The sequence below is a fragment of the Peromyscus californicus genome, unplaced genomic scaffold (genome assembly GCF_007827085.1).
Source record: "Peromyscus californicus insignis strain IS unplaced genomic scaffold, ASM782708v3 Scaffold_5__1_contigs__length_169319896, whole genome shotgun sequence".
Classification (NCBI taxonomy): Eukaryota; Metazoa; Chordata; class Mammalia; order Rodentia; family Cricetidae; genus Peromyscus; species Peromyscus californicus.
The window spans coordinates 2,037,417-2,063,697 of record NW_026294573.1 but is presented as its reverse complement, the minus strand read 5'-3'; the positions used below and the strand labels follow the sequence as shown (position 1 = coordinate 2,063,697).

At 51.6% G+C, this 26,281-nt stretch overlaps 1 protein-coding gene across 7 annotated transcripts in view; it reads right to left on the bottom strand.

The window, feature by feature from the left end:
- Prdm16 (PR/SET domain 16) overlaps positions 1-26,281 on the bottom strand; it is a 317,272-nt gene that overhangs the window by 7,234 nt on the left and 283,757 nt on the right. For 4 of the 7 annotated variants that reach the window (XM_052715985.1, XM_052715986.1, XM_052715989.1 and 1 more), the window contains exons 5-10: positions 19,031-19,133; positions 12,127-12,337; positions 10,110-10,257; positions 9,432-9,585; positions 5,154-6,570; positions 2,276-2,363 (exon numbers count right to left, since the gene is read on the bottom strand). In XM_052715985.1, the coding sequence (XP_052571945.1) occupies positions 2,276-2,363; positions 5,154-6,570; positions 9,432-9,585; positions 10,110-10,257; positions 12,127-12,337; positions 19,031-19,133 (2,121 nt within the window). The remainder of the gene's footprint in view (positions 1-2,275; positions 2,364-5,153; positions 6,571-9,431; positions 9,586-10,109; positions 10,258-12,126; positions 12,338-19,030; positions 19,134-26,281) is intronic. The other 3 variants (XM_052715988.1, XM_052715990.1, XM_052715992.1) reach the window with 1 other exon arrangement.

Below are 26,281 nucleotides of genomic sequence, written 5' to 3'. Positions count from 1 at the left end.
CTATCCCAGAGGGCTGGTTTTGTCTGGCAGACCACAGAGACGGGGCTGGTGAGGGTAGGCAAAGAAAGACAGGAGTGGGGCAGGTATAGGTGGAGATGTAGAGGGAAAAGGTTCAGGCTCTTCAAGCGCTGTGAATGTTGGGATAGTCTAGGCCTAGAGGAGGACCCCAGATCCCTCACCAATGGAGCATGGGTGAAGAAGGAGAGAAGGTGTGTCCCCCTCACCCAGGCTCCTCACTCATGGCCAGCTGCCTCTGCTTAGTGCTAGGCCCCTGCACAAGGCACTTGTTCACTGATGTCAGAACCTGGGACCCAGCTGCCCATGGATGAACAAAGGCAGCATACCACAGGGCTGTGATCCTTCTGCATGACTCCAGTCACTCAGCCCTTCGGCACCTTGTTGGAATGCCCAAAGCATCCTCGTGGGCTCTGTTTGTTGGGCACTGCCAACAGGGAACAGAGGGCTTTGTACTACTGCTTCTTGGAAGCCTCATAATGCAGAGACATTTGTTATCTGGGGAAACGACAGTAGGGTTGTAATAGAAACCCACAGAGAGCAGTTGAGTGGACACTATGCCCAGGAACAGTGGTGAGCCACTGGACAGCTCTGCGCAGGCTACAGAGATTCGGACCTTGCCGCGTTGAGATGGGACTAACACATGACCCTCAATAGAACACGCCCCACCCACTCTTTGCAGCCCATGCTCACTGGTGGGCAGATGGAAACTGCCTTGCTCTCTAAGCTACCGCCCATCTCCTCTAGAGCCTTTTCCAAAGCCTGAAAGATGGATCCTCAGGGTGACACTGAGGTCTTTGGCACAGCAGTAACTGTCTACCTCCCCACAGGTCTTGATGATAGCCTATGAACATAGAGACTCCTAAGGTTCCCAGGCTTGGCAAGGAGCTGCTTTTGGGCATGCCCACTTTGCCTGCACCCAAAGAGCTTCACATTCATATGTCAAGTCTCAGGCCCAGAAGGGCTTGGTGATGATAGGGCTGGGCGCTGGAGGGCACAGGTTATTCAATGTCGCTGCACAGTAGTAATGTCTGTTTCATGAAAACCTTTCCATGGTTACCAGACTTTCTGTCTCAGTGACAGACAGCCTATCAGACCATTTAACTGGTAACCATAAGTCATCTCTTTTCTGCCTCTTCACCCTGGCTCTGGGCCACAAGGGCAGGCAGAGAAGGTAGGCTCACAGGAGCAGTGGGCAGAAGGGACAATGGGCAGCCGGCCCCCCACAGGCCTCTCTTCCTCAGGCCGGGTGGGTCCTGCCTGCCTGGCCTGCTCTGCCCCATCAGACATTCCCGTGAGCTCCTAGTGCAAACACAAACACCGGATGCGCCTGGCTGGCTTGTCGACTTTTTCCAGCCAGCCCTGGGAAAATTGGGGGAAGCTATTAACCAAACTCTGAGGCCCGATGGAACAATGGGAGCTCTAAGTTTAGCTGTGAACTCAGCCAGGGTACAGGTTTCACAGACTGGGCTTACTCAAGGCGGGAAGCTCAGGGAAGAACAATGCTCTACGCAGGGCTTTTGGCCTGAAGATTCGCTGGTGGTGAGGGAGGCTTAAGGGATATGACCTGCAGCTCATAGGAGGGGACAGACCTCTAGCATTGAGAACAGGGCAGGACCCTTGGAGGACTTTCCCTTGGGCTGTGCCTTTCCTGGGTGGGGGTGTGGTGGGTAAGCATGTGGCCTGGGTGCACAGGCAGGGAGGGACCCTAGCAGGCTGGAGGGATCTATACACCACTTCCTGACTGTGGGGCTCTCTGGCTTCCATGGAGCTTCTTGGGAATGGCTTGGCTTCCCTCTGTGTTGTCTCTGCTCCTTCCTGCTTAGTCTTGCCCCTGCCTCTTCCCACGAAGGCCTGTCCTTCCTCTGGTCCTTTCACTGAAGCATGCTAAGGTATCATCCACCCCAGGAACACCAGTCCCAGGGTTTCCTTATGTCCAAAAAAACTATGATCCTCTTGCCATCCTGCACCAGGTGTATAGCCCTTCCTAGGGCCTGGGACCCTCTCAAGCGTGGGCTCCAAGCATGGGCCCCAAGCATGGGTTCCAAGCATGAGTCCCAAGCATGGGCAAGAGGCCCCTAGACAGACTCAAGGGCTTCTCTATGAGAACCCACCCTTCCCCATGTTCTCCAGCTCCACAGTGACCCATGGGACCTGCAGAGAGTCCCCCTCTGCCTCCTGGGAACCAGAACCTGAGGCTCAGAGCTTCTTCATATGGGGTCGAAGTACACCCATCTCGGATGCCCACTGTGGTTGTTACCTGGGGGTGGAACAGCAGTGGGGATGGCCGCAGGTACTTCTCTTTCAGGGCTCCCACAGGGTCTGTCACCTTCCGCTTTTCTACCCTGCTGGACAGCAACACAGAGGGTTACATACCCCACGGAGCCACCTGTTCCTTGGCAGCATGTCTGTGCCGGGTTAATCATGAGGCTGCTGTGGAGGTGGCAACGGAGCTGCCCAGCCGACTCCAACATGAATCCACTGGGCCCTGAGGACAGTGGGGACAAGGCCCAGCTTCCCACTTGCCCAGATTCCCATTGTCCCGTTACTTACTCAGTGGTTCCTTCACACACTTTCCAACTTCTTTTAGTCCCCCTGTATCCCTTCAGTTATCACCTCTTGTGTATGACGGTACGTTTGGTGCTGGAGTGTAGATGTTCTTTGGAGGCGCCACGTGCACCAGCCTCCTACCCACTGGCAGGTCATGCCTGGGCAGTGGGGGCTGCCCTCAGGGTCTCCAGCACACCCACAAGTTACTCTGCATCACTCCAGGGGCTTGCTGCCTACACCTCAGCTAGCCTGTCCCGCTGGTCACTGGCACAGCACGTTTTGCCTATTTGTGCTCACAAATGTAGGTTTCTGTCCTGGGGAAGTCACCAGAGACTTCCCACTGCAGCCAGGCAGACTGTACCGGAAAACCCTCAGTGGCTGCTGGAGATCACAATTCTAGAACCTTCCTCAAGTGTCAGCGACAACTCGTTAGACATTAAATCTCCATGGTCAGTGCAAGTGGCAGCCAGGTCCTTTCTTTTGCCCCCACAATTCCCAGCAAAGTTAGCACTCCCCTGTCTCAGGCACTGGTGGTACAGAAGTCCAAGAGGAGTTTTGTTCAAACCCACTGACCCTCTTGCCCCCAAGACACCAGAACAAGTTGTTCCTAAGTTGCTCACTTGCATCCCTCCTAAGCCCTGGTCTTGCCTACCCTTCTACCAATTGATGCCGCTGTTTCCCTGCCTTCCAGGGCACTGCAGCCGGAGAAGCATGGTGACTGCCAGAGCGGTACAGGGCACAGCAGCTCCAGGTTCCCAGAGGAGACTCAAGTCCTGTCCATGGGACAGTGGGGAAATCAAGGCTAAGAACTGCTGTGGCCATAGGAAGGGCTTTGCGAAGGGTGGAGATAAATACCAAGACACTTGGCTCTTGGCAAGAGTTCTCAGCCTGCAGCTTCACTCAGGTAACTAAGGCCCGCCTGCTGCAGGGAGGGGTCTCTCATGACAGTGTTCAGCCTTTCAATCATCTAGGGATGGTGACACTGGTAGAGAAAGGGAGCCAAGCAGCAGGAGGGGAGCCTTGATGAACCTAGTGTTGTGACAGTGGAGTAGCTCAGGACCCTCCTTATGGTCCTTATGTCCTAGTCTCCTGGGCCTTCACCTGGAGGGGCTTCTGAAAACATGTATTTGTCCACCATAACTGGACCCGTTTTGCAGAGGATCCACACTGAGGTGCATTGCTGCTGTTCCCACTGAGCTCGTCTGTCTGCAGAAGCTTGTCCAGCCCCTCCAGTGGCCACAGTCTTAGGTCCTAAGGACAAGCACTGAGCCTAGCTTCTGGACATTATGAGTAGAGACTACAGGAGAATGTAAATGGAGGCTCTGGGGTCCTGTGGTCAGTTCCCATGATTCTCTTCTTTCAGACTGACCATGGATTCTTTACAGCTTACAGAAATTATATGAGGGTCATCAGTCTGGTAGAAAGGGCGGGCAGGAGATGGAAGAAAAGGCCGGAAGGGTGCTCAAGCAGAGTTCCCTCAGGCATGGGGTCTAGCCAGAAGGCTCTGTTTGTCTCCAAGTACCTGCCCATGTTCTGTATGAGTCCATGGGGCAGCTGGTGCCTCTTGCTTCCTGCCTTAGAAGAGCACTGACTAGTACTTCCGCCTCTCTTTCCTCTCTGGAGCCTCAGCATTTCCTCATGTAAGCTGTGGGAGGCACATTTTCTAAGAAACACCTGATGGATATCTTTCTTGTTTCCTGGGATTATGAAGCCAGAATCCGCCAGAAAACAGAAGCATGCTGGGTGGGGAAGCTGCAGCCTGGGGCCTGAGTAGGTAGGTACCTGTGGGTGCAGCTGTCCAGTCTGCCTTGCTTGGGATTTTCTCACAGATTTATCACCTGCTAGCCTCTCTCAGAGCTGTGGGTCTATCCCCAGTCCTCACACCATGGCCAGCCCCAAGGAGACACACGTTCCCTGAACATCTCTTGATGCATGCTCACACATGTGCACAATATGCCTGCAAAGCAGGGTCAACGTCCAATGCATGGCCCTCTTCTTACTCCCTGTGACTCCTCACATGGCAAAGCAGGAGACATATGGCAGCAGGGTGAGGGCTCCAAACATGGAAACTGGCTCTGCTTTCCAAGCCCACCTGCCTCTTTGGGCGGCTCAATGCCTCCCATAAGCCAGAGTAGACTCAAACTTGCCCTTCATTGGAACCAGTAGCAGAGAGGCAAGAATTCTGCCCTACCAGGACCAGCTCCTTTGCTAGGTCCCCTCATGTGGCTCTAGGGTAGTGTGGCCTAGGGCAATCTCAGGAGAGTAGAGCTGCAGGGGGATGGAGCAAGTTCTCGAGAGGTAGAGTAGGCTGTACTGACCTTCGTGGAGGACAGAGATTAGTTCCAGAAAAGACAGCTGACGAGAGAGGGGCTCTGGATGGGGTCTAACGGAGAGGCTCAAGGAAGGTTGGAAGACATCTACCCTTGAGGGAGCATGGGACCCCCATGGACTGAGGCACCTCCCTGATGCCAGCAAATGCACGCACATGGAAGAATCTTGAGTTAGGTTGGGAGAGAAAGAGAGTCTCTGCCTAACTCCATGGATGTGGGTCCCTGGGGAGAGCCAGTGAGGGCAGGCCATGTTAATACCTGTAGATGGGATCCATGAAGAAGGGTGAGGGCTTGGCATAGTGCAGGGATGGCTGTTGGGGCAGCTGTGCTGGGCACACCTTAGGCAGCCCCTCGCCAACCCCCGGCTTCCGTTCACCGTAGATGTGGTTCTTCCGTGGTTCACGGCTGCCTCCATTCTGGCTCGCTCGGGCCCTGCTGCCGATGCTCAGGTCTAGCGGCTGTTCCTCACCAGATGAGGGGACCAGGGGAACCTTGGGTCTGAGCAGGGCAGGTTTGGCCTCTTTTGGTTTGGTGGTGAGGTCGAAGGGGCACTCTACACTGGGGCCGCCCACCTTGAGAGCATCCCGGGGTGACTTTGGCTCAGCCTTGACCAGCAAGTTATGGGCGAGGGCTCGGTCCGTGAAGGGGTAGAGAGAGTGGGGGAAGTTGGGCAGAAACTGGAAGGGGAACACAGAGTGGTAGGGTAGTGAGCCCAGCTTCTTCTCCTGCATGCTCATGAAGCCAGGACCGAAGTACTTCTCAGCGATGGATGCGATGGCCTTAATGGAGTCACCGGCAGCTCCCGAGGCCGTCAGCAGTTGTTCCTCGGGTGGTGGGAAGAATGAATGTTGTGAGTAGAAGGCTGGCACCTCAGCCACACTGTTTATGGCCCCGGGGGGCACCGATTCACCCCCAAACTCAGGCTTGCTTTCAGCCGGCTTGGCTCTGTCCTTGCCCTTGTCTCGGTCACTGTCCGCATCACTGTCCAGGTCTGAGCCTGTGCCTGTGGTGGTGTCCAAGTCTGTTCCCGTCGTGGTGTTGATTTCTTCAAAGTCACTGCCATCTGACACGTCAGGGCTCCCGGTTTTAACCTTCTCCACATAGGCATCTTCCAACCGGCCATCGAATTTCTCCTCTGGCCCCGTGGCCGCCGTGGCACCCTGGCTACTGTTGCTGACTGCAGAGACAAGGGGCAGGGCTGGGTTTCCCAGTGGGCTGGGGAGCTTGGCATCCTGTGCATGGTTCAGGGGGCTCTTGAGCAGTGGCGTGGGAGGTAGCAGAGGTGGTCGTGGGTACAAGGATGGAGGGAAGATCCCTGGGAAGCCTGGGGTGAGTGTGGGGAAGGCTGGAGGGGCGGCTGAGAAGGGCAGGCTCCCAGGATGAGGTCTGGAGGGGAAATACTCAGTGAAGCCTAGGCCCCCGTGGTTGAGGGTGGGGGAGGGTTTTGTCTTGTCCATCATGGGGCTGGGGGTCAAGGGCAGGCCTGGGGTGAAGATGCTGCCCGGCGTATAATGGTTCTTGCCCTCACAGAAGCGCCGGTGCTTGTTGAGGGAGGAGGTAGTGCTGAACATTTGCCCACAGTCCTTGCACTTGATCTGCGTTCGGCAGTCAGCATGCATCCGCTTGTGCCGGCACAGGTTGGAGAATTGCGTGTATGACTTGTGGCAGACCTCACCTAAAATAGCCACAGGAGGCAAATACAGATACAGAGTGAGATCGCCATGAACCCCAGGTACAGACGCAGGCTGGGGGCTGGCAAAGATCACCGTGCCTTTCCCTGGGATCCTGGCCAGGTGGACCATGGTGCCTCAGCCTTCTGTGGCGGGAAGCATGGCATCTTTATGGATTGCTGATTCTTACCCTGGGGTATGGCAAATGCCTGCACCAAGCTCTTTGGAAGCCACTGGGAAGACTGTCTGTGGTCCAGATTGGGTGAGGGCAGAACAAAGACACACAGCACCAGAGTCTCATTGGTGGCTAGGAGATAGCTGGCTCAGAATGTCCACATGATTTGCCCCAAGGTGGTGACCTTGGTTGGCTGTTTCTACAAAGGAGCAGTCACTTCTTTCTGGTTTAAAATGCTCCTTGCTTTCTCTCCCTCTCTCTGTCCCAGTCCCTGCCACCAGCATCTCAGGAGCGGATGCCCCAGCAGTTCTCAGGAGCCCCAGAGTTAGGGCTTGGGCTGGGAAGCAGGGCTCCTGATTATGCTTGTCTACAGTTTTGGAGCTGGCCAATGATGGGATGAGACTCTTCAGGGAAAGGGCTGGGTCCATGCTTTCAAACTTGGAAACTCTCCTAGCCAGGAGCTTCCAGTCTGGAGGTCCAGCAGGGTCTGCTCTAGCTGACAGACACCATCAGGACTCTTACAGGACAGGGCAATACCAGCTGGATCTCAGCCTAGCCTAGAGGCTCAGAAGACCCTGCAGCTATCTTCCTGAGGCCTGGCAACTGGAGGTCAGTAAAGCATTCATCAGTTTTTCTCCTTTTCTACCAAAAAATAAGGAAGTATATGTTGCACATTCATCCACACACTCACACCCCTATAGTCATCTCCATCCTCCCAGTGACAGGGACATGGACATGGGACACACACACACACACACACACACACACACACACACACACACACACACACACACACACTGTGACTCTCCCCACAGGACAGTTTGCTTTCTGTAGCATGGTGGAAACAGTGATTGTAACCTGTCTCTTGTTCTCGCACTATAAATCCCAATCTGCCACTTTATCTGAGATGTCTTTTCTCTGAAACTATCACATACTTTAATCACAATATCTATTTATATTAGCTGCCCTGACTTCCTGGTTGTCACAGTGAGACATTTTCTGGCTGAAAGGAGCCAAATTTTGCTTCATTTAATCAAATCTTTCCTTTTTGGGATACTGTTCTGGGAAAGGCAACACATTTAGGTAGTCTATAAATAACCTCACCTTACTCCTGGTCTCCCACAGGGAACCAAAGGCAGATCCCAAGATCAGGTTACCTAGACAGACTAGACACCCCTGCTAGGTTTCTGAGCCCCCGAGGGATCCTGGTGGTCCCTAGAGATCATCTTTTGCCATCATCATAAGCAAGCCTCCCACTCAGGTGCCTCCTGGGACAGAGGGACCCTTGGTTCCTACCTATTATTATAACTGGGGACGGGGACTCTGTGGTAGATGGGTTGTAGAGACACCTGGGCAGTCCCAGGAAGGGCAAGTCCTAGACATTAAGAATGGCTGCCAGCCAGTTCAGAGCCATCCAAAGAAGGTGGCTGTTTCCGGGATGGGGAGGAAGTCCCGGCTGCGGCATTATGCTGGGTATCAGGAGCAGAGCTAACAAATCTACCAAGACAGGAAGGGACCCTGGGCAGGAGTTCTTTTGCTCCTGGGATATGTGTGTAGATGTGCATGAGCACAGGCATGCACGCACGCGTGCGCGCGCGCGCGCACACACACACACACACACACACACACCCGGGAGGGGGTCACAGTGCCAACTTACTAGCCCATACCGTATACTCTCACACGTGCACACCTACTCCTTCAAAGACTCTCTTCTGAGAAGCATCCATGAGAATGCCTCTGTAACGCAGACACTTTCTCTCTCCCCTCCCTCTTTCACTTGACCCCCTCTCATATACACATTTGAGCTCCCTGATCAGAAAGATGCCATCTCAGTCTCTGTGCTCAGTGAGGTGAGGGTTTGGGGGCTTCTAGACACTGACTGTACACCCAGGTTTCACTTGGCAGGCAGACATAGCATTTGCTTATATGTAGCTGGTGCCTGGTCATTGGGGACGCTTCTCCAAGTAACAGATCCTTCCTTGGAAGGGCCACACTAACAGGCTCCCCTTTACTGGCTTTCAGTTTCCCTTCCAAACTTCCTACACCCTCTCCAGCACACTCCATGGTCTGTAGGATGCACACAGTGATACATCTCACATCTCACGCTTATCTTGCACAGGTGTGTCATTCCAACTGCATGGCAGACTCATAAGGCCTGCCTGTCCACTTCTGGGGATTTCGTTTTAGTTGGCTACCCTTGATCAAAGCAAGGTTACAGAGATGGGCCAGACCACAGACAAAGGGAGAAAAGGTCACGGATGCCAGGAGATCCTTAGAAACACCATGCTCAGTACATGTCATCTAGGGATGGTCACATTCAGAAGCTCCCTAGGAGACATGATGCTCACAACATGTCAACTGGGATGGTCATACTCAGAGGTCCAGCTGGGGCTCAGCCAGGGTGGGAACACAGGGAGGATGGGCCACTGGTCCCTTCTGCAGAAAGTTCCATCATTAGAATGACCCTTGCCTACTACCTTCCTCCAGCTACTGCAAGGAAATCTGGAGGTGTGGGGTAGATGCGGGATGTAGGAAGGGGAGAGGGATGTGTCCATACACTTGGAAGAGGCTAGTCAACAAGGTAAGGGCACGGTGTCCCATGCCCTGTATCCAACTAGGACCAGTTATAAAGGCTTATGGATGGATGGGGGTCCTCAGCAGGGACCTGGGGTACCAATCTGGGCAACTCACATATGAATGGCTTCACTGTGCTGTGGATATGTTTGTGCTGTTTGAGGCCAGAGGATGTGGCGAAGGTTTTGCCGCAGTCGGGGCAGGCATGGGCCCGGGCACCAACGTGCTGTGAGCGGATGTGACGCTGGAGGTTGCTGGGGTCCGTGAACACCTGGGGAAACAGATGCCATTGGTGCATGCCCCTCTTGAACTCTACCATTAGCCCAGGAGTATGAAGGCTGGGCCCTCTCCCTCTCCTTGTTGCCCCTGCATTAAGATGGTTGGGATAGGTCTTATTGCAGCATTGATTACTAAAGGGCCTTAGTGGGATGCTCAACCTCTCCTGGTCTCAGTTTACCTGCCAGTGGCCTCAGAATGCTGTGTCTCTGAGGCTCCAAGACACTCAGTATTTTCTAGAGCACTAACCTGGGTGGTCTGGGGTCTGAGGGCTTCACCCTTGTAACCCTTGGCATCGCACATTGGTAGGGGGCACAGGGCTGCCCTGGAGAAGACTCAGCTCTGGTCTTGGCTCTGTTTCCTGCAGGGCTGTTTGATGACATAATCTCTAAGACTTCCTGCCCTTCTCAGTAATGAGGAAGGACCTAAATGACCTCAGGGCATCTAATCCACTAGACCACCCCTCTCAGGAGTTTCACGGTGGGGTAGAGGGACAGCACACGGGTGAGTGCCTGGTACCTTGACACAGTTTTCACATTCGAAGCGCTTGCCACTGTCGTGAGACATCTGGTGGCGAATGAGGTTGGACTTCCAGTTGAAGGCCTTGGGACACTGGTCGCATTTGTACTCACGCTCCTCCGTGTGGACAATCATGTGTTGCTCCAAGCTGTGTACAGGGGATGGGGATCACTCTAGGGTCCATTTGTCTGGAAAAGGAGGTCCCCTACCCTATATGGCTTGTTCTCCTGTATGTGGCCCCTTGGAGGCCCCATCATGCTGCAGGGGGATCACAGTGCATGCTGGCAGCAGGTCCATACCCTTCATCTTTCCCAGGTCATTGGGAATGAGGGAAGACAACCTTCCCAAGTCAGAGGAAAAAGCCAGTGCCTGAGCCACCTTCACTCAAGGCTACCCGATTTCCCAGCCAGTCAGGGGCAGGGTGGGACTTAGGCAACCCTTTTAAAGTCAGATGATCCCAACTTTAGGGCTAAGTTTGGGTCTGAGGCTGTGGTACACAACTATAATTCCAAAATCCAGGAGGCTGAGGCAGGAGAATTTCGAGCTTGAGGCCAGCCTGTACCACACAGCTAGACCATATCTCGAAGGGTGGGCGAGGTGGGGGGAGCTAAGCCTGGGTCTAGAGGAAAGGGTTCAGGGTACCAACACGGTCATAAGTCCCAGAGTAAGACCGAGGCCATGCAATTCAAGTCAGCTCTCTGAGAGGCTTGCTGGCTGACCAAATACAATCGAGGAGTGGTAGGCATCGGCAGAGGGTCTTGGATGAGATGTGTTACAGTGATGAGAACAGCTGCTCTGGGGTCGCTCCTCTTGGCTGCACGAGCAACCCCTAATCCCCTCCTCCCTGGGGACTCTGCCTCTCCTGTCCCCAGGATGACCGTTAATCTTCATGAGCAAAGCAGTAATATATCACGGCCCGTTAATTACGGGGCCCAGCCATCCGTTTAGAGCAGAAACGCCTGCTCCTCTAGCTCCCAGAGATTGTATCTTTTCCCTGTTGTTAATTGTGATTTATGTGTTTATGTAAAGAAAACACGGACCCTCCTCAGTCCTGTTCTCTGCGACGCGCTCAGGCAGGATTTGCCCACACGCTTATTCTCAGTCATCTGCTCAGGGAGGAAGGTCTGCCGTCCCCAGGGAGTCCATGATGGGATTGGTGGTAAATCCCTAGTAATCACAGAGGCCGTTAGCAGCCTGATAGGGTTTTGCTCTGACTTTGCAAAGCTGTCCTGAGCAAACTCTTCAAGAGCAGGGGCTCTGAGGCTAGAAAAGTTTCCAAACTCCTCCACTCCTCAGAGCACTGGGGCCAGAGGTCCCAGCTCCCCCTACCCAGAGCCCAGGATGCTCTTTTGTCCCAGGGGTTCCTATAGGTCCCTAAGGCCCTCTGTGTCTGGGTTCTCACACAGGTCTGCTCCAGCTGCCTGTGTTTGGTTGTCACTCAGCTGGGCTTGAAGCTCTCTTTGCCTAGGCCTCTGGAATCCCTCCCAGGCAGGTGGCTGCCATCTGAGGAGGGCATGCTTATGAATGAGGGCCCTGTAGGATCCTTTCATGGGTCTACTGAGAACGGCTGTGTATGTCCAGAGAGCTTGGCTGCTCAGGGATGCAGAGGTCCAGAGAGCTACATCCCCTCTACAGCGGGTGCTGCAGCTCACACCTCCCAGTTTGGAGTCTTATTGCAAAAGTATCCCTGGGGCCAGAGGGTGGCAAGAACACATTGGTCTGTGCTCTCCATCTTTCAGGTTGTGTGTAGGGCAGTGGGACTGACAGTGGCCTGCAGACCAGGCCCAGTGGGTCCTCCTGCTGGGGCCAGGCCCTTTATGGTGAGAATCATATCTGGTGAGAAAAAAGTATCTGCAGCTTCCAGCCAGCCATGTGCACCCACTCTGTTCCCAGTGTAGGAGGTAGCACATGGGAGCCCTTGGTCTCCTAGTCCCAGAGCCCAAGCCTGACAGGAAGGTGGGCTGGGGACCAAGGGGGCTGCCCACTGGAGGGAGTGGGAGGCAAGGCAGGGAGGCACCTGTATTTGTTGGGGAACATCCGCTCGCAGTCCTTGCACTCATGTGCTTGCCCATCGCTGCCCCTGATGAGGCCCTCAGGCTTGAGTTCCTCCCCAAGGCCCTCATAGAGTGGGGCCCCTGCAGAGCTGCACGCATACTTCTTGTGGCGCCTCAGATCCAGCTTGCACTGGAAGAGCTCATCACACTCGTCACAGCGGAATGTGGGATCCTCTGCAAGACAGAGGGCAAGGAGGTGAGCGGGAGAGCCAGACACTCACCCCTGGGTCCATAGGATCCCAGAGACCCAACCCATCCCACTGCTCCAGGACTTCCATCCCCCCAGGCTGCTCCGACCCAGCTTCCTTCCAGCCCTTGTCTTGGCTGCTCAGGGATGCAGAGGTCACAGGACAGATCAGGCCACGCTGGAGGACCTCATCTCTGCATCGTGGAAACACTGAGCAATGTCAGACTCCTCCCTGCATCCCCAGTGGCCACTGTGGATTCAAGGAGGCCCTGCCTCTGAGTGGAGAAGGAAGCCAGGCCAAGTGCTTTGTTTATGAATTAGGAGAAAAAAGAAGGCAGAACTCCATCGCATATAATAAATTATTGTCGTCAAGGTCAAACAAATTAAAGGGGGCAGCTATTATTAAGTTTATGAGGCAGCATCCCGAGCACAGTGCCAAACCAAACAATTAGCCCGGAGCTGTAACTAGGGTGGGTCTCTGCGCCCTGCCCCGCCTTCCTGCTGCGGCTGCTCCTTCAGTTTTCACCCAGGCCTGGAGAGAGAACACCTGCTCTCAGATCTTGCACAAAGAGGGCTATGTGCACACATGGGCACAAGCATGAGCATGTGCATTCTGCGTGCACTCTGAAGTTACATGTGGATATGTACGCTAATGCAACTGTGTTTGTGTGAGCATCCCAGCCCATCTGTACCCATGTTTGCAAAGCCATGTGTGGATGTGAGTGCATACCTGGGCATCTGTACCCAGACTTTGGTGAATGGGCATATGCACATATGTGTACCTACTTGTAAGTGTGGGTACATGTTTATGTACATAATTACATACATGGTGTGTTAGCAATATTTTCACATTTGAATATACATGTAGTTTATGTATGTCTGCATAATGGGGCATGCATGTATTCATGAACATCTTCATGTGACTTTGTATGTATTTTTGTGGGTTATGTATGCATGGGTGTATGTGTTCTATACATCTGAGGACATGGAAGATTATGTGTAAGGTGTTTGTGTGTACATGTGTGGATTTGTGTCATTGTGTATACAGTTGTGAATAAGTGTGCATGTTTGTATGTAAATGGGCATGTGTTAGGGGTTTGCATTTGTATGCCAACGTGTGTTTTATGAATGCTGTATGTGGGAGGTATGCCTGCATCTGTGTGTGTGTGCAAATGTGTAGGAAGGTGTGTATGCATGGTCATGAGGACTGGCCTGGTATCCAGCAATAAGCAGGGACTTAGATCAGGGCAGAGGCAGTGTTGCTCCTGGCCTCGGTTCCCACCAGAGAGTTTCAGAGTCTACAGGAGATGGTGAGCTTCTCCCTGCCCTAAACAACATGGAGTTCTAAGGCGGGGCCCTCTCCTGCTGCCCAAAGCTCTCCTGAGTCGAAGTGTAGAGGTGATATTCAAGCATCTGTTCTGGGCTGTACTTGGCACTCCTAACAGTGGGTACCCAGACGTCTAGGTGGGACTCTGCAGGGCTGAGTATCAGATGCACCACTGAGCCCATGCAGTGATGCCCACAAGGACACCAGTTAACTCAGCTGGGCATATCTGGGAAAGGGGAAATGCCTAGATGCCAGGGAATGGACATGTGTGTGTTTAGGGCTGACTAGGCAGGCATTACTTCTGATTTCCAGGGTCCAGACATCCTGGCCCCACTGGCTTACCTCGGCTGCATAGCAAGCCTCTTTTGGGAGGTAAATGAGACCATGGAAGGAAGGTGCTGTGGGTCCTTTGGGTCAGGGGAATTCTTTCCTACACGGTGCACTGTGCTGTGCTGGGGAAACAAGGATTGTATTCTTGCCTTGGCTTGGAGATCTCCACCCATAATATCTCCAGGGAAGGCCTTGAATTCCTCCTGAGGTACCAGAGTGGGACCATATAACTCACAGGATAGGGTGGGGAGGGGGCAGGCACAGGTAATTCACACACAGAGGACCCACCTTCCACGTCTACAGAAGGAATGAACTACAATTCAAAGAGGGACTCCTTTCAGAGCAGTGAGCTGTGAACACTGTGAATGCCCATGTGGAGGCTTGCTGGATGCTCTTTGGGGCAGGCAGTAAGCTGTGACCCTGCACCCAAGGGGATACCCTATATCCCTGCTTTATCACTGGTCAGCTGTGGCTGGCCCTTTTCGCTATCTGGGCATGAGATAAAGGACAGCAGAGTCCTGATTCTCCACAGAGGATTATGAGGCCAACAGCCAGACACTATGTGCATTTGAAAGTATTCATGTCCATTCACCCTTCATGCCAACCCTGTTCTTCAGAGTCAAAATGCCACCAGGAAGGATCCTGTGTCTGGGCACATTAGACATATGCTATCACAGAGTTCTCTGTGGCTCTGCAGAGCTGCTCCTGAGGGCTGGAAAGGGGTGGGCATGCAGATCATGGAAAGTCAAGAATGAGAAATGCTCACTTTTATTACACTCTTTCTAGACTGAATGAGGAAAAGTCACGGTAGTTTAAGAGGAACTTGACATCACCAGCCATATCACTAGCTGGCCAGAACTTCTAGTTCTGATTTGAAATTTGGGCTTAAAATTATTTTATTTTGGCTGGGCGGTGGTGGCGCACGCCTTTAATCCCAGCACTCGGGAGGCAGAGCCAGGCGGATCTCTGTGAGTTCGAGGCCAGCCTGGGCTACCAAGTCAGTTCCAGGAAAGGCGCAAAGCTACACAGAGAAACCCTGTCTCGAAAAACCAAAAAAAAAAAAAAAAAAAAAAAAAAATTATTTTATTTTAAAATTAAATTTTAAAAAGTTGTTTATAGGCAGGGTCTCACTATGTAGCCCTGGATGGCTTAGAATTCTCTATGTAGACCACACTGGCCTTGAACTCACAGAAATCCACCTGCCTCGGCTCCTCTGAGTGTTGGGATTAAAGTCATGTGCCACCACATCAGGGTTTAGGCTTAAAACCTTAAATGTAGGGATTTAATAAGCAAATTCAACTTGATTCTCACTCGATGCCTTAGAAGTCACCCTGGAGGGGATAGAAATGACCTTGGTGACAGTGTTACCCTTCTCCTCTGTCCCTATGTCTTCTGGACGTTAAGCTGTCTCTGTAGAAGGATAGATTTGGGGATAAGACATGCCCCTGCCCAGGTGAGTGGGGTGGAAGAGCCTCTTAGATTCTTCCAGGCAGGGAGGGCTGGTCCTGGGCACACACCTGGAGTACACTGCACGGCATTTTTATTTTCCCAGCACACAAAATTCTGTTTAAAGAACCGAGGTTATCCTGATATTATGTCTATTACAGGCCATCACGGGCCAGGTCTCTCCTGTGCACACCACACAATGGGCCGCATCGTGGAGAGGGCAAGTGGATTGCCAGGAGGCTTTCTAAATGAAGAGAGTGTTTGAATGCCAACAATTTCTTTTCTCCAAAGAGCAAGTGCTTCTCAGGAACGAGGAAAAGAGAAGTCTTCCTCTTCCGTCCAATAATCAGAGCATAATAAGGTCACCTGACTAAGGAGTGGATTGTGCTGTCCCTCTGTGAGGATGCTGAGTTAGCATATCTCTACAGAGCTCTGACTCCATAGTTGGCATATCTGTCCAGGGGAACCATGCTGTTCCATACCCATGAGCAGGCAAACCAGGGGTTCCATTTCCTCCTCATCACAATGGTCCCCACCAGACCTCCAGACTGCCCCCCCCCCCCACAAAAGCACAAGAAAGAGCAATTGGGAAAGAAACTCTATCTAAATGTGGTGGGGGTCTGGGGTTGGGGTAGATCAACCTTCCACCAAATTATACTGTACCGGCACCTGCCTGTCAACCCCGCACTCGCTTGTCTAGCTCAAGTTCCATCAGCAACTTTCTCAGCTGAACAGGAATGTAACAGAAAAATAAACCCCTGCTAATGGCTTTGAGACTGAGGGGTTCACAATTACGCGGCACCCGCATCCCAGTCTACAACTCCAGCTCAAAAGCGCTCAAGAGTCTACTCCAAATTCCTGTGGCGATAAGGGGCTGGCTGCATTTAGCCAGGGCTGGGATAAAAGATTTTTTTTTTATGATAATTATCTTAGTGAGGGACGCGTTTGCATTTTCTTTCTGTGTGAATTCTGAGTTAAACTAGGGTGTGTGTTGGGGGGTAGCTGTTGGGGTGGCAAAGAAGTGAACTTGACAGCGGAGGTTAGGGAAGTCAAATATTTGATGTCAGACTATTATGTGTGGAAAGTAATTAGCTCACAAATGTTTGATCAGATATTAGGAAAATGTAGAGTGGGTTATTTTATATCGGGGTGGGAAGTGTGTATGTGAACAAGAATCAAGGCTTTAAAAAACCTTTTGGAAGAAAGAAATTTCATTATATGAATGGAACTGCAAAGGTAAAGATTCTCCTTTCAGCCCAGAAGACACATATTCTGTGACTCTCAGGTGCTGGCTAAGAGTCACAGGTCCTTTCAACAATCATTTTAAGGAAAAGGAAAGTCCCCTCTTGCTGCACAAGTCTTGGTAAATTCATCTTTGTTTTCTCAATGGTCTAATTAAACCCAAAATTTAGAGGAGGCAACAGAGAGGACTTGGCTGGTAAAATGGTCCTTCTACCCCAATTTCTTGTCTGACAACTTAAGAGCTATGTATTGCTGCAGAAAAAAATGAGGCACTCTGGTCACTGGCAGGCTTGTAGGGTCAACAGGTAAACTGAGGCAGGGTTCCACAGGTGTGGTTACAGAACCTTCTGCTAAATCCAGTGGGCATCACTTGTGTGTCTCCTGAGGGAGTCCATGGTCTCACAGAGAAGGGAATGAGATTCATTCTAGATTCTAGGAACATCTAGGGGACATTGTTTTAATGTTCACTAGTAGCTCAGCCTTAAAAAAGAGGATAGACACAGGGCTGGGAAGATAACCCAGTAACGTGCTTGCCGAGAAGCACAGGTCCTAAGTTAGATCTCCAGGACATGCTGTAGGCGGAGACAGAAGGGTCCCTGGGGCTTGCTGGCCATCCAGACCTTGCCTAATTACTGCAGGCCTCATCTTGCAAACAAGGTAGACAGCACAGATGAGCAACAGCCAAGGCTGACCTCTGTCCTCTATATGCATGCCCACACATGTACACCTCCCCTGCACACACAGGAACACAAACACCTCCCATGCCCCACAAGAAATCAGACATGAACCCTTGAGTCCCCTGGTCAGCAATGACAATGGAGTGCACAGGCCCATCTCAAAAGCAGCTGTGCCAGGACCCCAAGTAGACACCCACAGACTCAAGGGAGTAGTGTGTGAAACTGGCTTCGTCTCCAACAGCATCTCAGAGGTGCTCAGGTATACAGCGGCAGGCAGGAGAGCCTGCTGATACACCCTACCTGACGGGTACCTACTGTGTCAAGAGCTAAAGGACTCATCCTATTGTGGGATCCATTTCAGGCCTCAGCTTGCTTCCTACCATTGCTTCTCCCCCATGTTTCTCCAGGACTTTTAGCTATTGGTGGGCATCACTTCTGGAGACAGCCTGGCTGCTATCCCTTCTGACATGGGCTGTAATCTCTCACAAAGGAAAGCTCTGGGCTCTGCCCAGCTTCCCAGGTACCAAACTAAGTTGGGATCCTTTACTACAGAAAGCTGGTAATAAGAAAGCCCCTCTCCAGGGGATGTCTGGAGTGGATAAAAGGTTTGCCAAGTGTGAGGACCAGAGTTCGGATCCCCAGCACCCACGTAAAGCCCAGGTAGATGTGGCAGCCTGCCTGTAATCCAGTGGCTCAGGAAGTTGAGACAATGGTCCCCAGGCCAAGCTGGCTAGCTAGACTAGCCAAACTTGTGAGCTCCAGTTTCTACAAGAGACCCTACCTCAATAAATAGAGAGTAATCAGGGAAGACACCCAAGAACAACCATATGCCTTTATGTGCATGAGCACAGATGTGAACACATGCCCACACACATGTATACCCCTATACATGTGCACATATGTGTGTGTATGTGTATAAACACACATACACATACACAAAAAAATTAGTTTTCTGGGTCATCAACACTATATAGATAAAATTCAGCATAATACCAATTTGCCTACATTGCCTCAAGACCCTCTTACATTCAGGATGTGCTTTGAGGCTCTAATGAAAGGGAGGAGTCTCTAGTCTTAGGGGTGAGGGGCTGGTAGCCTGTTGTGCTGGTCGGCTTTATTTATTTATTTATTTATTTATTTTTGGTCAACTTTATACAGGATAGAGTCATCTGGGAAGAGGGAACCTCAGCTGAGAAAATGTCTCCATCAGACTGGCCCCTAGGCAAACCTGCGGAGCCTTTTTTAAATTAATGATTGATGTGGGAGGCTTTAGGGCCCAGCCCACCATGGGTGGGACTAACGCTGAAGAGGTGATCTGGATTGTATCAGAAAACAGGCTGAGCAAGCCATGGGGAACAAGCCAGTAAGCAGCACTCCTCCATGGCCTCCGCTTCCAGGTTCCTGCCTTTAGTTCCTGCCTCAGCTTCTGTCAGTGGGCTGTAACTTGGGATCTATATGCCAAATCAGACCTTCTTCCACATGCTGCTTTTGGTCACAGTCTTTATCACAGTGACAGAGACCCGAGTAATATGCCTGGGGTCTGCAGAAGCTCAGTCAGGGCATCAGCTAGCGATACCAGGTGGCACACAGGAGTGAGACACCACTCACGTTCTCCCAGGTGGGTGGGGACTCGGGGCCACAGCTCTGCAGGGTCTTACCATCCAGGCTGGGTGCCATGACACCCAGGGAGTAGGCGCCCTCTTTCACATGGGCCAACAGCTCTTCTCCAGGTTCAATGTCCTTAATGACTTTATAGTAAATCTAGGAGAGAGAGAGTAAAGACAGTAAGTGAACACTGAAGTGTTGTCACCGCAGAGGCACCCACAGAGCCCCTACCCCACCGCTGTAGTGCTACCCATAGAGGGGGCTGGCCTGAGGGTTCCACGTGACCTAATTTTTTAAAAAGATGTTTATTTTATGTGAATGAGTGTTTTGCCAGCATGGATAGACAATGTACGCATGCAGTGCCCGAGTAAGCCAGAAGAGGGAATTGGATCCCTTGGAACTGGAATTACAAGCTGCCAGGTGGGTGCTGGGAAACCGCTAGAACAGTGGTTCCCACAGGTCGAGACCCCTTTGGATTGAAGGACCTTTCACAGGAGTCACATGTCAGATAGCCTGCATACTGGATATTTAGAATTCATAACTAGCAAAACAGTTATGAAGTAGCCACAAAAATAATTTTATGGCTGGTGCTCACCATAACATGAGGAGCTGTATTAAAGGGTCACAGCATTAGGAAGGTTGAGAACCACTGGTCTAGAAAAGCAAGTACTCTTAACTGCTGAGCTGTCTCCCCGAGCTCCCAAATTGTTTATTTTTTAATTAAAACAAATTTTATTATATTTATTTATTTTTGTGTATATTGGGGGCAATATGTGGAGATCACAGGACAACTTATGGAATCAGTTATTCCCCCAACCATGTGGGTCTTAAGGATTTAACTCAGGTCCTCAGACTTGGTGGCAAGGGCCTGCTGAGCCTTCTCACTGGCCAGATCCAACTGTGAAGGTCTCCAGAACTTTTGTAGCATATGAAGAAAGGAAAGGAACTGAGTCCATTTTAATTTGTTCCATTCTGCTCTGACAGAAAGGATAGGTGAGAGCCAGAGAGTTGGCTCAGTGGTTAAGAGCATTTGTTCTTGTGAAGGACCTGGGTTCGGTTCCCAGCACCCACACGGAGGCTTACCACTTCCTCAGGCACCTGGAATGCATCTGGTGTGCAGACATGCATGCAGGCAAAGCACTCGTATGAATAAAATAAATATTTTTTTTTTTTTTTTAAAGAAAGGATAGGTGATCCTCAGTGTCATGACCTCGCGACCAGGGGTATCCTAGGAAATATCCCAGATTACAGTGACTTCCCATTGGGAACTCCAGTCTATTCTCAAACCTCCTTTGTCAATGTGAGCATAAGACACACGGCAGTAGGGGGACCTGAGGGTTCAGAGTGTTGGGTGCTTGTGAAGGTGCTTTCCAGCTGGGCACAGGCCCTGTGGGTGAGGATGTTGCCAGGCTGTGACTTTTACACCAGTGTGGCAGCTGTGAGCCAGGAAAGCCGGGGCTAGGACAGAGGGAGTGCCTGCCAGGAGCTGCATGCGACGGGGGTTTGGAGTCTGGGGGTGGGGGGGCGTAGTTCTATGTCTGGAGGGAGGGAGCCCTGGGGCTGAGATGGCTACATTTGGTGTGTCCAGTTCAGCAGTATGATCTGAACCACGTCGGTTGTAGCTGGCTATCATGTCTCCCCCAAAGCCGAAGTCATGCTTGGTTTTCTGGGTGAGATGAAGAAGACTGTTCCATTCGGGAGACTAAGCTATCGGAGCATGGCAGGCTTGGGTGATTTGGGATGTGTGTGTCTTCCCTGACTTTCCCCAGACTCTGCCTCAAAGACTCTAGAGGCCCAGCCCCTTGTGTGGGGCCTGGGCCTCCCAGGAGCACAGACGCTCAGAAAAGTATCTCCTTTATTAATAGTGTCAGACACATGACACCGTTTCTCTCTCAGGGTAACTCACTGCCTACTGCAGCAGCTGGGAGCTCGGGACTCTGTTCTGTTGTTAGGACTGCCTGGGGATTGAAGAAATGCCCCAGAGACACCTGCTGCTCTGGGGAGGCCTGGCGCAGGCCCATCAGCTGCCCTGGGCTAGCCTTCTGCATTGTTGGAAGGGTACGGGACAGAAGGAAGGGCAGAAAGAAGAACATTTTAAGAGAAGACAAACTTGTCTAAGCACAGGGACAGAGGGGGTGACTTTCCTGCCATAAACAATGAACAATGGCGGAGCATGCCTGTAATCCCAGCACTCGGGAGGCGGATCTCTGTGAGTTCGAGGCCAGCCTGGGCTACAGAGTTAGTTCCAGGAAAGGCTCCAAAGCTACACAGAGCTAAAAAACAAAAAAACAAAACCAAAAACCAAAAAACAAAACAAAACAAAAAAACCAATAAACAACACTTCTGTTCCCACTCACTGAAGGGAGCCCGGGGTAGCCGCTTGCCTCCCAGGAATATAGTCCTACTTAGGGCTAAAGGCAACTAGCTCCAGAGAGCACCCGTGAGTCACTAAAGGACACTGCACTGGCCCCAGTGCCTATTGGCTGTCTCCCAGAACACCAGACAGCGGAAGTGCACGGTCAGGAGCCTGCAGGTACACCCACAATCTTAATCAGTGACACTCCTTCACAGAGCAGGCCATAGTAGGAACACACTTGGGAGTCATTCACAGGGAAGTGATAACACAGAGGCTTTAAAATGGAGCTAGAAATGGGATCAAACAGACTTCTTGAATAAAACCAATGGTTTTCTAAGATACCGGTTTTACATCATCACACTGTGGCTGACAACTTATTTTCTTAAAGGTCATACTCAAGCCACCTTGCTTCAGAAGAGGATTCACCCACAGCTGCCCCAGAGTGAGGAGGTGAGGCCACACAGGTACCCCCTGAGCCAGAGGGGAGGGTGTGTGCCAGCTGTGAATAAGCTTATTCGCATTTCCTCTGGCAACAGAATGCATTCAGAAGCATACAGCAAGTCCATGCTTCATGCCTCTGGCTCAGCACCAGTGTGGTGGGTGACTTGGTGCTGGGTACATGGGCTTAAGGAGAGGGGAATGAAGGCTTGGCCCCTTGAGGTCCTAGTCAGAGTTAGAGCTTGCCACCAACTGGCCTCCCTCCCACCTCTAATCACCCCGATTGCATGAGGCCATGGCTGCCGTGATAGCAGTGTGGCCTCCTACCAACTTGTGCTGGGTAAGGGGAAGAGCACCCTTCCCTTCCACCCACACCCTTCCCAGGCTGCCGGCCTTTCCGGCCTGTATTCCATTCACACCTCCAGTTAAGCTGTCTGGCCTCCAAGGCTCCTCTCCATACACAATCTACCCCCTTTCTCTCTGGGCTGGAGGGACCTGGAGCCTTGCCACCCAGTTCTGGTTCTGAAGGCTGCATGGCCATCAGTTTCCCTCCTGATTCCTTTGAAGGTAGCCAGTCCTCCTGGGACCCACTGGTGCCCACCCTCAAGCCCCTGTTCCTCCTGACTCCTACTTTGGCTCTAGGGGCTATCCAGCCTGCTTCCCTTCCCTAATCCCCTCTGAGGGCTAGGGGGATTCCTGAGAGTCCACACCCTCCCACACTTTTGCTCCTGGGCTCACCGGGTCTCCAGGGACCTCTACTCCAGTTCTGAAGACAGGAGACTTCTGGGACCCTCCCACCAGCCTGGACACTGAAACTGCAACCACAGCAGGACCACAGGTGTCCCTTCCTCATCCTCACAGTAGGGCCACTAGGGCCCCTGCCAGGGACATGTGGGGGACACAAGTGGCAGGCTGGGTAACTGTGGCCAGTAGGACTTTGAGCCCCGGACGTAATTAATCAATCCCTATTAGTGCTAATTGCAGAGGCCAGGGCGGGGCCAAGGTGTCCCAGTGTGCCTCCACCTGGAGGGCTAAGGAAACCAAACAGGAATCTTCATAGACTTTCCTGAAGTCTTGGTCCTGCCTTAGGCAACCACAGGAGATGCATACAGAAGCCAACCCATGCTTTTATGACCTGTTTCAAGAGGCACAAAGCCCTTATCAGCCAGGCATTCTGAGAAAGCCAGTTCCTGGTCTGTGGGGCTGGGTGACTTCCCTCAACAGAGACCAACTTCAGTTGGAACTGGCGCTGTTGGTTGGGGTGCCAAGTTGAGGGGGACAGGGTAGGGCATCTCATGCTTAAGCACTGTTGTCCACTGTATGGTCCAGGCCCCTTCTGTGCCTGGGCCATAATAGACTACACCTGTAGTGCCTTAAGATTCTTGCAACTGGTTTATTACATCCATCTGGAGTGCTCTGGCTTCTGACCATTAGCATCACAGGACAGGCTACAACAAGGAGAATATGAAACCCAAGAGTCTGACCCCCCAACAGCATCTTGGGGTGAGGGATGGGTGGCTGCCGAGAAGAAGCATATTGCCTTCTTTCTAAACCACAGTGCCACATGTTTCAGGGACATATGAGTCCTGGGGTCCTGTCACCACAGGTCTGGCAGCTACTCCTTGTCTGAGAACTTGAGAGTGTCACCCTTCTTCCCAAAAGTTGAGATTACAAGCCTAATAAATGGCTTCTGTCAGGGGCTCTCTGAAATAGGGACACAAGCCTGAAGTTGAGTCTCCGTTTCTTCCTCTCAGTTCCCCTCATCCAGCAGTGGCAGCTTAGAGTTTGGGCCAACACCACTGCCTCCAACTACACTTCGCTCAGCCCAAACTGTTTTCTTTTCCTTCTGTTGTGTTCCAGACACAAAGAGGTGGCTCCACGTAGTAGAGAGAACTTGGAACCTTCTCACTGAAAGGTTGACACCTGCTTGGGGATCAGGTTCAGGCCCAGGAACCTTTCACACAAATGAACATCCAGAAGGCAGTTTGCAATGGCTGCCAGCTCTCAGCTCCTTAGGGCCCTTGGCTTGTACTGAAGATACTGTTGAGTGGTTAAGAGCAAAGCCCCACAGTTCCCAGGCCTGCTTAGTCTGAGCATCCGAGCATTGAAATAATTGAAAACCCCCTTGCAGGAAACATACAAGGACAGCATGGGCTTAAAGTCAGTGGACATGCAGGTGGTTCCTCCAGTGTCCCTAATCTGTGTGGTCCTTGCTCCACATGCCTAGGAGGGGGGCAATTTTATCTGTGTCTAAGCCTTGATAATCGTTACTGTATGTTCTGTCACTTAAAATTTAAAAGTTCCTATGCATTTATCTCTTCCCTAGTCTACAGTTTGGATAAGGATTATAAAAACACAGCTAAATAATCAACACCATTACATGGCTTCCAACCAGGCAGTGCATTTAATTAATGGGAGATAAAGTCTGACAAACAGCTGTTGTATTGGGCCATCACCACAGTTGAAAGCTGAATTTAAACTTAACTGCTCTTCAAAAAAGAGGATCCCTTTGATCCACAGAAAGCCTCTGACAGGTGACAGTTTTCCCAAATTAAAACAAATTTGACATAGATTTTTTTAAGGATTAAAAAAATCTAAATTACAGTGTGTGTGTGTGTGTGTGTGTGTGTGTGTGTGTGTGTGTGTGGTCTGAGGACAAAACTTGCAGAAGTTTGTTATTTCCTTCCACTAATGGGCTTCCAGGTATTGAACTCAGGTCATTAAATTATGTGGTCAGTGCCTTTACCTGCTGATACATCTCACCAGACTGCACTGGTATTTTGAAAGTGTTTTGTCCACTGGTTAAGAAAGGCTCAACAAATCCTCTAATTACACCTTGTCTGCTTTCAAAGAGAAAACTGTGTTTAGCTGTTTGGCGCTACCATTTCAAAAGGACCATAACAAAATACATGATTTTTGATTTAAAATGATGTAGGGAGAAAGCCAAAGGAGTCAAGGAAGGCCAGGGGCTCAGGCCTGATGACCCTGTTTAAAATATGAGTTGTAACAGGTCACACTCCTGGAGATAAAGAGGGTCTGGGCAGGAGCTGTCAGCCACCAGGCTTGACCAGACCAAGCAGAACCAGGGCCGGCCCTGTGGACACTTGGATGCACAGCTCCTGACCACTCCTCTGTTTAAACACCCTCTTCAATGCATTCAGGAGGGACTGCTCTCCTGCTGTGGGCAGACCTGCCCCTTGAGCTTCATTGGCTGTGGATGCCTCAGTCTTCTAGTCACAGGCTGGGCCCGGCACCCCGACTGTTCTGCCCTGCCATGGAATACTGGGGTGCTGTATAGACAGCACAGGCTTGGGTTGTTCTTACAGATGAAAGGGGCTGTAGGAAGCCAGAGCCACATGGCTCTCCCAGGGCTGCTGAAAAGCATTGCCTCAGCCCATCCTCCACCCTCAGCCTGTTGACCAGCAAACCCTCCTCTACCCACATTCCCACCCCACCGAGGCAATGCATGAAAAAGAGAAAACAGCCCCTCTGTGAATAGATCTCTGCCCACCCCCTCCTCCTTCCTGTGGTCTATTTCCAAGCTCTCCTTTTCTCTCTTAACATTAAAACAAATTCAGTAACAGACTCTGCTTGTGTCGCCTAAATGTTTCAAACCAACTCATTTGCTCATAATTGCAGGTGAAAAAAAAAAACACCCAGAGGTGACCTGGATGTTTTGAATTTTCCAAAGAGAGAGGTCTTGATGGAAGGGGGTTGGTTGGGGGCTCCTCCTCAGGTGTCCAAAGTGAACTGAAATGCCCATGGGTGCTTGTTTACCCTCAGGCTCCTGCTCAGATGGAAGAGACAGCAAAAGCACCCAAAACTGGCTGCTCATGGCTGCTTGGCATCTGGCAATGTTCTAGGTCTGTGGCTTCACTACCCCCTAAAATACCAGGGCAAAGCCCTAGTGCCCCACTTCTGCAGTGGGCATGTTGTTCTTACCAGATGGGCCACCTCAAAGCTTTTGGTTTTCAAAAGCAGGAAAATTATTGGTCTTTAGGGGCCAGGTGTACTCTTGGCCAAAGGCCATCTGTGGCCTTTGTATATACAGGAGGAAAACCCAAGGTCTACCATGGTCTCTTCTGCTGCCTGGTTCCCCTTCTCAGAATCATAAGATTCCCACCTGGACACGAAGGATGAGACCAGTCCCTTCCCATGAGCATGAGGACTCTTGGAGCTACAGAACGCCAGGAAGGGAATCTCGTAGCTCAGCTAGGAAACTGGGTGCCGGGTCAATGACTTTCCAGCACTGTCACTAGGCAGGGTGGGATCCGAGATGGACAAGGGGCCTGGGGCCTGGGGCCTGGCTAGCTCTACTGGAGAAGGTGCTACTTGCTTCACATCTACCCACGGTCAAGGCACCAGCAGGCTGGGCACTGGAGGGAAGTTTCAGAAACTCAGCCCCTTGGAGTCTTGTGCTCACTTCTCATGCCCACATCTCCAGTTCCAAAAGGCTGCAGAGGAGCAAAGAAAAAGATAACCTTTGTCTTCTGGCCTGAGGCAGCTCTGA